This window comes from Carya illinoinensis, chromosome 9, assembly GCF_018687715.1.
Source record: "Carya illinoinensis cultivar Pawnee chromosome 9, C.illinoinensisPawnee_v1, whole genome shotgun sequence".
Lineage (NCBI taxonomy): Eukaryota > Viridiplantae > Streptophyta > Magnoliopsida > Fagales > Juglandaceae > Carya > Carya illinoinensis.
The window spans coordinates 1,036,663-1,051,535 of record NC_056760.1 but is presented as its reverse complement, the minus strand read 5'-3'; the positions used below and the strand labels follow the sequence as shown (position 1 = coordinate 1,051,535).

General features: G+C 37.2%; 2 protein-coding genes across 3 annotated transcripts; one reads left to right on the top strand and one right to left on the bottom strand.

Annotated features, from left to right (window-relative positions):
- The first annotated feature begins 952 nt into the window (after positions 1–952).
- LOC122277694 (trihelix transcription factor PTL) lies at positions 953–3,995 on the top strand. The gene is made up of 2 exons (XM_043087785.1): positions 953–1,547; positions 2,391–3,995. The coding sequence occupies exons 1-2, from the start codon at positions 1,105–1,107 to the stop codon at positions 3,628–3,630; spliced, it is 1,683 nt and encodes a 560-aa protein (XP_042943719.1). The 5' UTR covers positions 953–1,104; the 3' UTR covers positions 3,631–3,995.
- A 5,039-nt stretch (positions 3,996–9,034) lies between these two features.
- LOC122275793 (fructose-bisphosphate aldolase 6, cytosolic-like) lies at positions 9,035–12,115 on the bottom strand. Of its 2 annotated transcripts, XM_043085032.1 has the most exons (4): positions 11,831–12,115; positions 11,382–11,461; positions 10,364–10,591; positions 9,035–10,126 (listed from the first exon to the last, which is right to left on the bottom strand). In XM_043085032.1, exons 2-4 carry the CDS (start codon positions 11,398–11,400, stop codon positions 9,306–9,308), a joined length of 1,068 nt encoding a protein of 355 aa, XP_042940966.1. In that variant the 5' UTR covers positions 11,401–11,461; positions 11,831–12,115; the 3' UTR covers positions 9,035–9,305. The 2 variants fall into 2 exon arrangements, with proteins under 2 accessions (XP_042940966.1, XP_042940965.1); XM_043085031.1 differs by lacking the exon at positions 11,382–11,461 and having other exon boundaries at positions 11,831–11,990.
- Positions 12,116–14,873: the final 2,758 nt, after the last annotated feature.

Here is a 14,873-nt window from a genome sequence, read left to right as displayed (position 1 = left end):
TCAAGCTGGCCTGGCGATGGGAGATTTCCACCGCACAGCCCCACCTAGCGCATGGGGACCGGAGTATCTCCCGACATTTAATTTTTTTTTTTTTTCTTGGAGGGAATAAAAGCAATTTCAAGTGTTTTTTAAGTAATGTTGTCTATGTTTTTAAATAATAAAATTAAGAAATAAAAGGGTTGTTTTTGACATAAAAAATTAAATTGGTATCTCAAAAATCTGAAAATTCAAAATGACCGATTGCGTTTCTAACAATATTATTTTTTAATATTATTATTATTTTAAAATTTAAAAAATTTAAATTATTTATTATATTTTACGTTAAAATTTAAAAAAATTATAATGATTAGGTTAAATGAATTAATATTGATTAAGGAACCAAACTTAATTTTTACCTTTTTCAAGAGATCATAATGGCTGATATTATTAACGTGACACATTTACTTTAATTGATTTTTGCATCACAAATGTATATTATATCAACAAAATGTTAAAATTAAGAACTGCATTTATTATTTCCTGAAAGCCATAATTCGGTAGCAGATCGATTCGGCCGGTACTGTAAGAACAACAGCGTCGAAGAATTGGCAATCAATTGTTGGTTCTCTTTGTAGGCACGGAGGAGTCTCTCTACGAGTGTCACAGACACACTGACAGAGAGAGAGAGGGAGAGAGAGACGACGGTCAAAAGACCGGATCCCGGGAACTATACACGCGCTAGAAAGCGCAGATGGCTGTACTCTGTACCCATTCGTCGTCTCGCCTGTGACCACGTGTCTCTCATTCATTAGCTCTGATTACAATTACTATTACTACTACGTGTTTGTTCACTTTCCTTCGCTCGTAATCCGACTTGTCCAAACACACCCAGACCCAACCTCTACGTGCACAGAAGGAGGAGACCCGTTTCAAATGAATGACAGACAGAGTTTACAAATTACACACATTTTGACACGGACATGGGACCATTGTTCTGTACATAAATCGAGCTTTTTCGTGGACGACACGATCCGAGTCTGCCGCTCATCTCTCTCTCTCTCTCAACACCTTTTTATCTTTCTGCTCGGCCTTCTTTCTATTTCCCTTTTTCATATTTCAAATCCTATGGAAATGGAGGATCAGTATGGCATGCCCGATCTCAGGCAACTCATGAACGGCAGGTCGTCCCATTTCCCGTCCATCCCACAGCCACAAGAGCTCTTCTCTAGCCACCATCGAAACCTCTCCCCCAGCAACCACTACGACATGATTATGGTGGGTCGTCAAGTAGGGGCAGAAATGTTGCCCCGTGGCCTTCACGAGTTTCGCTCTGATTCTCATGCTTCTACTGCACCTGCCACTACCCCCACCGTTACTGTCACCACTTCTACTTCTACTCCTTCGCTTAGCGGGTTTGAAGCCGAGACTGCAGGTTGCTTAGGTGGCGATGGCGGCACTGGAAGATGGCCCAGACAAGAGACTCTCACTCTTCTTGAGATCAGATCTCGCCTTGATCCAAAGTTCAAAGAGGCTAATCAGAAGGGACCCTTGTGGGATGAAGTTTCCAGGTATATTACATATGAGCCCTAATCCTCCTTTTATTTTTCTGTTTTCTTCGTTAATCATTAAAACTTCCTCTCTCTCTCTCTCTCTCTCTCTCTCTCTCTCTCTCTCTCTCTCTCTCTCTCTCTCTCTCTCTCTCTCTCTCTCTCTGTGTGGCAACAATTTTAAATTTTCTATTGTTGATGATGATGATGAAGGATGCATGGAATGGTTTGCCCATGTCACTAGGAAATATTAATGGAGAAGAATGATTGCTATTAGTATTTTTGGCGGTTGCATTTGAGTACTTTGGAAGTGATATATGGCTTTGTTAACGGGTTTTGAGTTGGAAAATGACTGACTAGGAGGTTCAGTTCGAGACCCCGGCAGTTATAATTTTCATCTTAGTTTATTAAAAAAAAATTAGAGGCTGATCGTCTGTGTGGTTCTTCAACCGACTCGTTATTTGTTTGAAAATGTGTAACCTTCTTAAGTGAAAGTTTTGCTGGTTTTTGTGAAAATGGTGGCCGACGCCTGGGACACTAAACCACCCAATACTAAAATTGCATCCTTATATCTCTTTTTTTTTTAATCTTTCTACACATCATTGTTTAGATATTTGAATAATCATGTGTTTAATTAATGGATTATTTGTAATTATTCAGCAAGGAAAGCATATGAGATTGCGTAGCACCATCACTTAACATCGTTTGCACAGGAACTTTTACGAGATGTTCTTTTTAAAAAAATATATATATGTAATCTAGGGTTCCTCCCTATCGTTGTGTAAAACCTTCAGCCTTCATATCCATGCAGTTCTATGTTTTTTTTTTTTTTTTTTTTTCTCCTTTAAACTCTTCTCTTGGCAGGATTATGTCCGAGGAGCATGGGTACCAAAGAAGTGGGAAGAAATGCAGGGAGAAGTTTGAGAATTTGTACAAATATTACAAAAAAACAAAGGAAGGCAAGGCAGGAAGACAAGATGGAAAGCACTACAGGTTCTTTCGCCAACTCGAAGCTCTCTATGGAGAAACTAACAATACGACTTCGGTCCCAGAACCTCATTTTGCTGGACACGGCCTTCGGTTCCAAACCACAAGCCAGACCGCAGCTCAAGCAAATCAAGAGGCTTTTCAATCTCAAAAGCATTGTGATAGCCTTAGCCTCTCTAATTCCTCTGAGTACGATACTTCTTCCTCCAATGACAATGATCTCAGCACCGCAGGTCTGGGGGAGAACGAATCGGTGGAGAAAAGGAGGAAGAGAAAAGGTGGAAGAAGCTGGAAGGCGAAGATAAAAGACTTCATCGACTCGCAGATGAGGAAGTTGATGGAGAGACAAGAGGCATGGTTAGAGAAGCTGACGAATACCCTTGAACTGAAGGAACAGGAGAGGATGTTAAGACAGGAAGAATGGAGGAAACAAGAGGCATCCAGGATAGATAGGGAGCACAAGTTTTGGGCTAAAGAGCGGGCTTGGATTGAAGCTAGGGATGCCGCTTTAATGGAGACCCTGCAGAAACTAACAGGATGCGAAGTAAAGGCTTCATCTTCTGAGGGTCTACTGGCCCCTGAAATTCAAAACCACGGTGAAAACCAGAATGAGGATGGTAGTGAGATACTAAATAATGGTGGGAAAGGTGAAAGCTGGCCTGATTCTGAGATTACGAGGTTAATACAACTGAGAAATGCCACTGAGTTAAGAATTCGCCCAAGTGGGTGTTCAGAAGAGGTTCTGTGGGAGGAAATAGCTGGAAAGATGGCTTGCTTGGGATATGAAAGAAATGCTTTAATGTACAAAGACAAATGGGAGAGCATCAATAATTATCCTAGAAAAACCAAGGAAGGAAACAAGAAGCGCAAGGAGAATTCAAGAGGCTGTGGATACTTTCAGACTAGCGAGACGTCCCTATACAATCATGGAGGAGCTTACTGCGAAATCAGCGAACAAGAACCAGAGACTGTGAGACTGCACGGGAATGATGGTTCTTCCCCTTCCAATTCCAATGCCGGAAATTCTGTGCACGAGAGCTGCTTTCCTTTCTTGATGGGCGATGGGGATCAAAACTTGTGGGAAAACTATGCTTTGAAAGTCAACAAAGGCGATTAGAACCAGTAAGGTAAAAGAACGTGGACGTACGTACAGAGGGAGAGGAACTTTGAAGGGCGAGAAAGATGGTTGACTTGTCAAGAGGAAAGAGATTTAATTGAAAATGCCAATGGTAAAGCGGACATACAAAGTGTAAGGAAAGAACTGACTGGGACTTAATTATGTATAGGGATTGATCTTTAGGACCAAAATAAAGGGTTTGTGTTTTATCTCCCGTTGGGGAAGGGAGGTACGTACATGATGCGATGTTCTCGATCCAAGCGTTGAGTTATCATCCCAACGTTTGTGTAAGTTTTTCTATTTTGTACTAAATTTCCCTTTAGTGCATGCAATTGATATGTTAATTCATGTAGTTCATTACACAATCGGCCTACGTTTCCTGTTCTTCGATTGGTAACTTTTCAAACCCTAGCAAAACATATAATAATTAACTGCGGATGTGTTTGCATTGGGAGCAAATATATATATACACAATCAACAGAAAACACGTACCATTAATAGCTACGTCGATCGCCTCGTTTGCAAATTTGTAATTTATATTTCTTAAACGTCTCCTCGATCCATTCTTTTGTGCATGCAATATATAATGCATTAATCTAATTATAAGGCCGGATTTGTTGCCTTACGTTATGATATTAAAACAATAATATATCGTGTAAGTTTAAACAAGCTAATAACAGTTTTTTAAGGTTTGCAAATTAATATGCTTTTGCTTTCATCAATGGTGCGGATCGAACAGATCAATGAGAATTTCGACGACCAAAGCATGTAGCTAAACATATATATTCTCTCCGAACGTCACTCCAATATTATTATATATATATATATACACACCCGTTGGAAAACTGAGCTTTAGTTGTCAGAAACAAAATTTTCAACATAAATAATATTGTTGTTTGGAAAGAATATTCGTGCCGACAAAAAATTAATTTTTTTAATAATAAATAATTTTTTATAAAAAAAAAATACACAACTTACACAAATTAGTTATAATTGTATTTAACATTATTAATAAATTATTTGATATGACTTATATATGAGCGTAGCGTCCGACATTTCAAGGTTATATAGACTGTACGTGCGAGTCTTCATGAATAGTCACTATCAAAAGAAGCGGCATTTGACGCTAAAAGCCGTAGTTTCGAAGCCAATGTGGAAACTAATTAATGGCCTGCACTTGGATATATTTCTACATTAATTGTTGCATGCACTTACCGTACATACGGTGAATCGGTGTTTGGATTTAACTGATCAGAAGAAGTAAGGGTTTTGGAATTTGTAATAGTGGGAAGGGGATTTTCATGTAAATTGTATCTTGCATATATTACTTATATTATTACAAGAAAAATAATAATTTGTGATATATTATATGTGATGAGAATGATTATTTGCAATCAAAATAGACTCATTTTGATAGAAAATAAATATTTTCGTAAAATATAACTGACCACAACTTAGCAGTTTTCTTGTAATGTATTAAGAAAGCTTATACTTTTAAATAAAAGTTCTACTATCACAAGAAGATCTTATAAAAATAAACTTACAAATTGAATAATTTCATAAGATAAGTTAGATCTATTTTATAATAAAAATAGTATTGCAGTCTAACGTACCTTATCAAATCATATTAGTTTATAGACTTACTTATATGAAATCTCTTTATAACTAAAACACTTTGCATTTTTAAGTACTATTTCCTTTGGCCTATCATGAATGGGAAGCAACTCTTTAGATAAGTTGGAATATTATTGCTAACACTTTTCCTATTTACTCTATAAGAGTAGCTATATATATATATGTATAATATATAGCTACTCTATCTAGTTAATTATATATATATACACATAATAGTAGCTATACATATAATATAATTAAGAATTGGCATACTTTGAATTTCGGAAATTGAGTAGAATGAGGTATTTTTGGCGCTATAAGCTAGACAGTTCAGAAAGCTGGACAATAGATGGGATGGGAGGTTTGCTGAAACCTTACTCTTTCTTGCATATAGAATAATATTATACAAGCGGTGATGGTACCAGAAATGCATAGTCTATTTTCATGGTCCACAGAAGCTGTGTCCATAAGTTAAACTAGTAGACAGGGACTGCCCGTATTTAGGAAGGAGTAAAGAAGCTTCCCACCAGGGGCAGGGGGAACTGAACAAGCTGGGAGAGACGTTACAGTCATTATCACTGTGTCAAGTACCTGAGCTTTCTTTTGGCCCCCTCCAGCTTTTATCTGTTCTTCCTCTTCTCTCTCTCTCTCTCTCTTGTCCTGAATCTTTCACCCAGAGAGGCGCTGCTTCCCTTGTCCCATGGACGAGAGACAGCTTTTAGTCATTAGCAATAACAATCGAAGGAAACGAAATTACACATCAATTATGGAAAAATCAGACTCCAAAGGATCGGCTTTTTTTGTGATTCCATTGATTGGACTTGACCAGTAACCTAGATCATATTTAAAAAGTGACCTGCCGTTCTTTGAACGTGCCCCAAATTATTAAACAAAAGGGCCACTGTTTAAATATTTTTTAGCCCTAAAAGGCGACAATCAATACATCATCTTTCACCCTGACTAGCAATATCAATTCTCTGTGATCACACATCTATTTTTCCTTAAATACTTCAGTAGCTTGCGTGCTTCTATGATCGAGGCATGCATTCAGGCAGGAGGAAGCTGGAGGGTCTTAAACCTTGTACATTTTTCTCCTTTTTTTTTTAATAACTTATTTGCACCCAAACCATAAAAATAAAACTATAGATTAATTAGCAAAACATAAACTTAAATGCTAAAACGAGATGATGCAAACTTCACATTTCTGTACTGTTCAAAGCCCATATGCATTTCTCTTTCTCTCTCGCACTCTTGGAATGGGAGAGAACTATTTTTCTTGACAGATATAATTCTTTTAGGCGTACGGAGAGAAAATTATTGAGGTACTGATTCTCCTTATATGATGTTTTCGTGGGCTTACGATTTCTGTGTGATTGCGACTGGAGCAGAGAGTATTATACATATGGAGAATAGGCCACGATACATACACCCAACCTATCAAAGTCATGATTGTCTCATTCGGCCTCGATCGTATTAAATAAACGAGGTTGCAATCTAAGAAAGGGCCCAAATTCCAATGACCCAAATCAAAACGATCGACGATTCGAAGGTTTCCAAAAGCAACCTAAACTTTGCTTATTATATTTTTGCATGATAATAATAATGAGGATGATGATGTCTGGTTTCCGGCCATTTCCCCTTCAATCTTCATGGCCTACTTGGACAGCATCGTTAATCGTAGTACTTTACTTTCAGAATTCTTTTTTGGGGTTTTGAGAACGAGTAAAAAGTTGTGCTTCAGCCTTCAGGGCCCGATAGGTAACATCGTTATCCTTCTGCGAGAATGAGTCCCAAAGGACTAAGGACCACTGGCGAGCATCACAGCGCAGCAGCACTACTGTCCATTATTTTCAATTCATCCAGCTCTGATATCTTAATGTGCGCTACCTACATTATCACGTATTTCTAACTCTACCCTCTGTGTTTGTGTATTCGGTACTGCCATCCGTCAGTCCAAATTATGACTAACGAATTCAATTCGTCTTCTGTGCATCACAAATTTCTTCTGATTTCTAGCTACCTGGCGATGGGAGGGAAAAAAATAGAGAAAAAAAGCTTGAGAGCTTGAGAGGGAGAGTTTCCAAGCTTAAATGAGTTCGGATCTAATAATATTTAACATCCCATTTGTATCGGTAATTGTTGAATATACCGCACACCAATATATAATTTATCATTTTTAACCTTGATCTATTGACATAGAATGATGTATAAATATAAATGTATTTAAATAAAATAATAAAAATGATAAATTATATATCGATGTGTTTTACTGTTGAAGCCGAAGACGCATCCCCATTTTCTTTTTACTTGGAGCTCCTAGTAGCGTTTTGGATATACATGATCATCCCTTCTCCAACCTTCTCCGATTTACCGAATCAACCATATTGAGGTGGTGGAGAATTCAAGAACGTTTTTCTTAGGCCACATCTTGCGGCCCACAAAACTGCTTTGGTTTGGGCTAGTATTTGGGCTTGGTCCAGATATGGATTCGATCTCTAGTTAGTAGGTGTACACACGTAACACAGTATTGCTATGAATATTATCTTAACAAGAACGTACTGTAAAAATATGTGTGTATTTATTGTTTCATCAAAGAAAAATCTTAAAAATAATACTCGTATTCTTGTGATTGTTTTAATAATTGGGATATTCCTTAGCGATTCACTGCGGAAAGAACAGGGCAAAAAGCTATAAAAGTAGGTGGGTAAATGTAATGATGTCAACGGTGGGAGAGGTGGGGGTGGGGAGGAGGGTAGAAGCAAGGGCATGAAATTAGCACAAAATACGTAAGCATTGACTGTTCGAGAAAAGGGAAAGGTGGAGGTGATAGTGCGAAAATAAAGGAGGAAGAGATCTGGAAATTATTTGCTCTTGAACTGCCATGAAGCGTACGTGAGTAACTTGTTCTTTATTAATTAATGATGTGGATGTGGCTTAGTGCCGTTTAATTAACATGGGTGCTCTACAATTGCAACGGAGCTTTTTTAGAACTCGAACTTGCATTGCATTACATGTTACATGCTGGAGGATAGAATAAACCGTCTAGGGGAGGGCAGTGACAGGTTTTAGTGCCTGCCTGCAGTCTGCAGATGTAGTCATTGTAACCAAACCCACATAAATATTGCATCATTTGGGTGATTTTATTTATTTTCCTTCTTCCATTTCTCGGCTCATTTGACACCGAAGATCTTAACTAGCTAAGGACTTTCCATTTTCAACGTATACGAATCTGGACAACGATAATTTGTCACTTTTCCTGCCCCATGGATTTTAATTCCGTTGAATACAGAAACAGGACAAAGATTAAAAATAAAAATCTAGTTTGCGCCAATAAACGAAAATAAATGAAGCTTGAAAAGTGAAAAAAATCATTCCAGATTTCTTGGGGGTATACTTTGATCAATCAGAATTTTTTACTGCTTCGGCAAACCTATCACCTTTTAGCAATTGGCAGTAGCCCCATTATTTCAACTTGAATCTTTGTAAAGCAGCATCAAGGAATAAATTTCACTTCGCAGGGGAACCTCAACAAAACCCAATTATCGTGCCTCACTGAAGAAGCCCTTTACACTAACACCAGTCTTCTAGAGCCAGCAGCCTTCCATCAAAGAAAAGGACTGCCACAACTGCCTATTCTTCGGCTGAAAGAGACGTCCGCCCCAGCTAACGAACGAAACATCCTACATCAGAGAGCATGTTGCCATGGATCCACGTAAAAATGGACTACGTATTCAACCGCAACACGAAACGGAGAGTGGATAGAAACCAAAGCGAAGTTACATTTCTGTACTTGTAGAATGAAACGACAGTCATTTGACTCATAATACTTTGTTTAGAAAGCAAATAGAAACATAAGATATAAGAAGTTCTTGGCTGAAAAACCCAAGCTCAACAAGCGAATGCTCCTCGAGCTTTATTATTCCACCACCATCCTATAAGGACTGAGATAACAAAAAGCATTGAAAAAGTGCCCTAACCCTATGCCTGAGAATAGAACAAGCCCAAAACATACCGCATCAACTCTCCAAAAGAAATCGCCAACAGCCAGAAGCTTGACTTCATCAGTACTTATAGTCCTTCACATGAAGGCTCTCCGAGGCACCCTCACTGAGTTTTGCATCGCCCTTGTAAATTCCCAGAGTTGCCTCTGAGTTTGCCTTGGCCCTGGAAAGGAAGGCAGCCTGAGCCTTCTCAAAATTTTCCCGCTTTCCAGCCCAAGTCTTGAGAGTGCTCTGCTGAAGAGCCCGCCCAAAGGAGAAGGAAAGACTCCATGGCTTCTTTCCCTTGTATTTGTTCATTGCATTGAGGTTGAGGGTTGCCTGCTCCTCACTCTGACCACCAGACAAGAAAACAACTGCGGGAACTGCAGGAGGCATAGTTCGCTGTAGTGCCGTAACAGTGTACTTAGCAATCACCTCTGGTGCAACCTTTGGTGCCTCAGATCCTGGGGTCACCATGTTGGGCTTCAACAAAGTTCCCTCAAGCAGGACATGGTGATCATTTAGAGCTTTGTAAACAGCAGCAAGCACACGTTCAGTCACATCAGCACACTTCTCAATATCATGGGGTCCATCAACCAGAATCTCTGGCTCAACTATGGGAACCAAGCCGTTTTCCTGGCAGATGATAGCATATCGGGCCAAACCATTGGCATTATCATTGATGGCCAGCTGCGATGGCTCGGTTGCGCCAATCTTGAGCACAGCACGCCATTTGGCAAATCGAGCACCAGCTTCATAGTACTTCTGGCAACGCTGAGCAAGGCCATCAAGACCCTGGGTGGTGGTCTCACCATTGGTACCAGGAAGCTCAACAGTGCCCTTGTCGACCTTGATACCAGGGAGAACTCCACCTTCCTTCAAAAGCTCAACAAAGGGCTTACCTGCAAGGTATAATATAAAAAATTTACATTATCAGGGGAAAGTGATGGTAAAGTGAACACTTGTAACAAGATGTCTTTCAAAATATGGTGCTCAATCATCAAAATCGAACCAGAACACCCAACTTTGACCATATGCAATTGTATGAAATCCATGTCAAATTTTATTTATACCACAACAAAGTTAAAGTGTGCTTAAAACTAATTCATAACATTAGATACAAGAATTGGTCAAAATACCAGAAGCTGTCTTCTGATAGAGGGTCTCCTCAAAAAGAATTACTCCACTGAGGTATTGGAGGGCACCAGGAGTGGTGAACAGAAGCTCTCGGAGAGCACGCCTGTTCTCCTCAACATTCTCGACATTAATGCTGGAAAGACGCTTGCCAATGGTACCAGTTGACTCATCAGCGGCAAGGATACCCTTCCCAGGGGTGCCAATGTATGCAGCATTAGCAATAAGCTCGTCTGAAAAAAATAAGCGGAAACAAGCCATTGATGAGACAAATAAGCAATATTCAACCATTTTGTTGCCAGTTAACATGAATAAAATAAACTAAAATCAGCACTAGAGTCTTAGTACAGACAAAGTATTAAACAAAAGCCAGAGCTATACAAATATGTTCAAGGGTCAACACAAAAGGCAGAGGATATCCGCTACTTATCACAAACTTTTAAATCTTGCTAAGAACAACTTTCAAGAAAAACATAAACCCTAGTGATATACAAGTGACATTAAAATTGTTGGCAGCTAAATTTATTGGGCCTAATAACCCAAACGAAAGAATCTGTACTTCTACGATGTAATAAGTAGGCATTATATATTTCAACAAGCGTTATCTGATGCATGAGTAACTCAAAACATTTACTCCAATAACCCAATAGAGATAGGCAAACCGGGATATAATATGAACCAAAATTATTCAGACTCGTTGGATATCTACATAAGTGATTCCTCATACATCCATAAAAACAAACTCTTATACAGAAAAACAAACAAACAAACTCAAGTAACCAAATAATTTTGGATCTCCACAAAACCCAACAGCTCGTTCTTTCATTATTCTTAATTGGCAGAATGCTATGGTCCAGAAGAGCCACTAACTTCAAAATCTACAAAAATTGCCGATGATCGCCGTCAGAAGGCTAAAAGTACCAAGTCCCTACAGATGATTCAGACAAAGTGATAATTGAAAAATCATCTCAAAAGCCATCCTATAACCAGATCTGATGTTTATGTGAAACAACAAATACTCACCCAGACCCATAATTTTCATTCCCGATTCATTCTTCTGTATGGCGTACTTAGTATTCGATTTATCACTAACCAACCAGAAGCTGTACCATATAGAAGAATTGGTTAAAAAGTTTCACAGTTTAAAAAGCGGATCTGAGACTACTAGGTGCCTAGATTGGGTTTCGTTGCAAGAAAAAGGGCAACGATTCAGTTAGAATCCCCCCGATCCGAAAGATCCATAATTTTTTTAGTAACAATAAAGAGGATTTTTAACCAAAAGTCCTTATTCAAAGATCCGCTCAAAATATCATAGACAATCTACGACGACAATAGTTGAATAAACAATACTACATCAAACAAAGCAGTATTCATCCCATTAGAATTTCCAGATCTAATCGAGGGGGTTCGAGAAACGAAGAATATAGGGAACAAAAAGCAAAAACAGAGAAGGAACTTAAGGAGTGAATTACCCTGGTATTTGCTCTTGAAAGCCGACATTTTCTGTACTTGTCAATAAAAGGGAACTGAGAGAAGTTTTGTTCTGAGGGAAAGGGAGAGCGTTTGGAGACAAAGAATGAAAAAGAGGGGGGTTTATATTTAGGTGAGGGAGACAGGGAAGTGGGAGCTGACTCAGCTGAGAAGGCTTTGGTTGGTATCGATATCGTCGCTTCTCTGTTTCGGCTTTTTCTGCAAGCAACGGTGTAGATTGGGAAGTCGCTCGGTTTACATTTTTAGCCTTGGGCCGGCCCAACTGAGCTCGTCAATTGTCCTAGGCTTGCGGGTGACCGCTCAGGGTTCGTCACGCCACATGCGAGTGAGAGGAATATATTATTTTACGTCCTTGCCCGTTCAATGCGGTTCTCAAAACATATATAAATTAAATAACATTTTCCAACTTATGGGTTTGATGGTGATTTCCATTTTGTCAAGCTTCTCGAGAACTCCATTTTATTTTTATTTTCGTTTATAGTTGTTGTTCTGCGTGTGTGTGGGGGGCAAGGTGGGGGGGATTTTGGAGGCTCAGGGGAGAGGTACAATAAAGAAAGGGTATAATGGGGCAATCAACAAAAAACAAAAGGGAGAAATGGCCCACTTGCTAGTTTCTAAAAGTAAAAGGGCAAGTGGTGTTGTTTCTAAGCTAAAAATTGATCTAAAACCGCTGCGGGATTAGGTGGGAGGAGCAGGAATAGGATGGGTCAAATTCTGTGGGAGCTGAGAGTGAACTCTTCAGGGTTTGGTTGCTGAATGCTGAACACGCAAAAACCGAGAGCGACGCCTGTATCCTTTGGGTCTAGGTTTACTATTTCTTTACAACAACTAAAAGATAAGTGATGGGTTAGTTTGATTTCATCCTCATCTCAATTAATTATTATAATATTTTTAATTTTTAATATAAAATATAATAAATAATTAATCTTTTTAAAATTTTAAAATAATAATAATATTATTTAATTTTTAACTTTCATCTCAACTCAACTCAATTTGACTCAATATTCAAACTCAACTTATTTCACCCAATAAGAATTTTACTTCTACGATTTTATTTTATATTTTATTTTTTTGTAAATTTAACATTCTCTTACTAAAAATCATCGGGTCTGTATTTTAAACCGTCCTTTTTTATTTTTTTAAAAAAGATAAGTATTACATAATTTTTTAATATTATGCCGTTTATGCGTAAAAAATAATTTTGGATGGATAGAGCATATCAAAACAGTGAGAGATATTACTTTGATAAGATGAAGTACATAACAAAACCTTCATTGACTATACCATCTGCCCTTTTATCTTTCTTTATTTTTAGAATTCTGTTTACCTCATCTCTATCTTTTGGACGAGAAATCACATCAAAATCATTATCTATTGGCGAATAAATGAGTACGTAGGCAGTATAAAATTTAAAATTTCTATACAAAATATAATAAATAATTTAATTTTTTAAAATTTTAAAATAATAATAATATTAAAATATAATATTTTAATATTATTTTATTTAACTTTTAATTTTTATCTAAAATTATTTAATTTTATCTCATTATCCAAACTACACCTAAAATAATATTTTACTAATATAGTGAGCGTTGAGAAAAAAATAAATTATTATTTCGATTTTTCCAGACACAATGAATATGAAATTTATTTATTGCATTATTTGTATGCGTATCCAAGTCGATCAAGAGCTGGATGGCGTCATTTTGTATTTTTTTAAGCGGACCTGCAGCTAGAGCCTAGAGTATTATGTCTAACTAATGATATGCATGAGTCATTCTGCACGCACCATGTCTCTCCTCTGTCATCCACCGACCTCTCTCACTTGTATACTCACATGTCAAACAATAATAATCTGCGCGTTACACATTTCATACAACACAAACTTAGGCAATATATATAGCTAGAGGCATTAATTTATTTATGTTATATGGCTAGCTCATTTAAGCAAAAGCACCATTTTGAACATCACTCCCAATTAATACTCTCTATACTTATATTTATATGTCTATTATATGCTTTTATTTTACCTTCATCTCGTAATCTTTTTGTATGGGTACCAAATACCTTTAAATATAATCAAAACCATTGCGTCAGGACGCAAGTGGACTCTAAATTATCACAGTGACCACCTATATATAATTAGTCTCTATCCAAAGTCAATATAAAAATTAAAAGGTTAATGATTAAAAATATTAATTCTAAATGATAATAATAAAATGATAATGGTGACAATAATAATCACCTCTCGACACTTGTAGGTCCATTAATATTTTGTATTTTTTTCCTTTATCTATTTATATATTTCGTTTGGTATCTTCTCTGTGTTTTAATGGTTATTATTGGAGCTTAGGTAAAAAAAAAAAAAAAAAAAGGTTATTATTGGAATAAAATATAAAAACTTAACCTGCATTAAAAAGGCTGTCTCTACCCAACCTCACGTCCTTTGTCTCCTTTGCTTTCATGTGAATGCGATCGCTCCGATAAGGTGTGCACGTACATGACTATATGAGAAGTGGCGCACTTAATTCATTCACACGTAAGGTCCGTTTGATTATATAGATGAGATAAAAAAAATTTAAAAATTAAATAAAATATTATTATAATATAATTTTTTTATTATTAATATTATTTTAAAATTTAAAAAAAATTGAATTGTTTATTATATTTTATATCAAAATTTGTGAAAATTATAATAATAAGATGTAATATTTTAAGTAGACAAATGAGATGAGATATTAGAGTATCTCAAACCTTTCTGTATTTTGCATATAAAAACAAACTAGCTAATGATATGTCAAAATAAGCTCTTTATCGATTATGTTGGGAATTTGGACCTCCAAATTCACCCCCCTAGGATCTACCCTTTGCAGGAATAACAAGAAAAATAGAGAAATAATAACAACACAAGAAATTTACGTGGAAACTCCAAAACAGGAGAAAAAACCACCAGACCCAGAGAAGAAAATTCACTATGTGAAAAATTGTTACAATCACACAATTTTTCTCCTCACCACACCCACA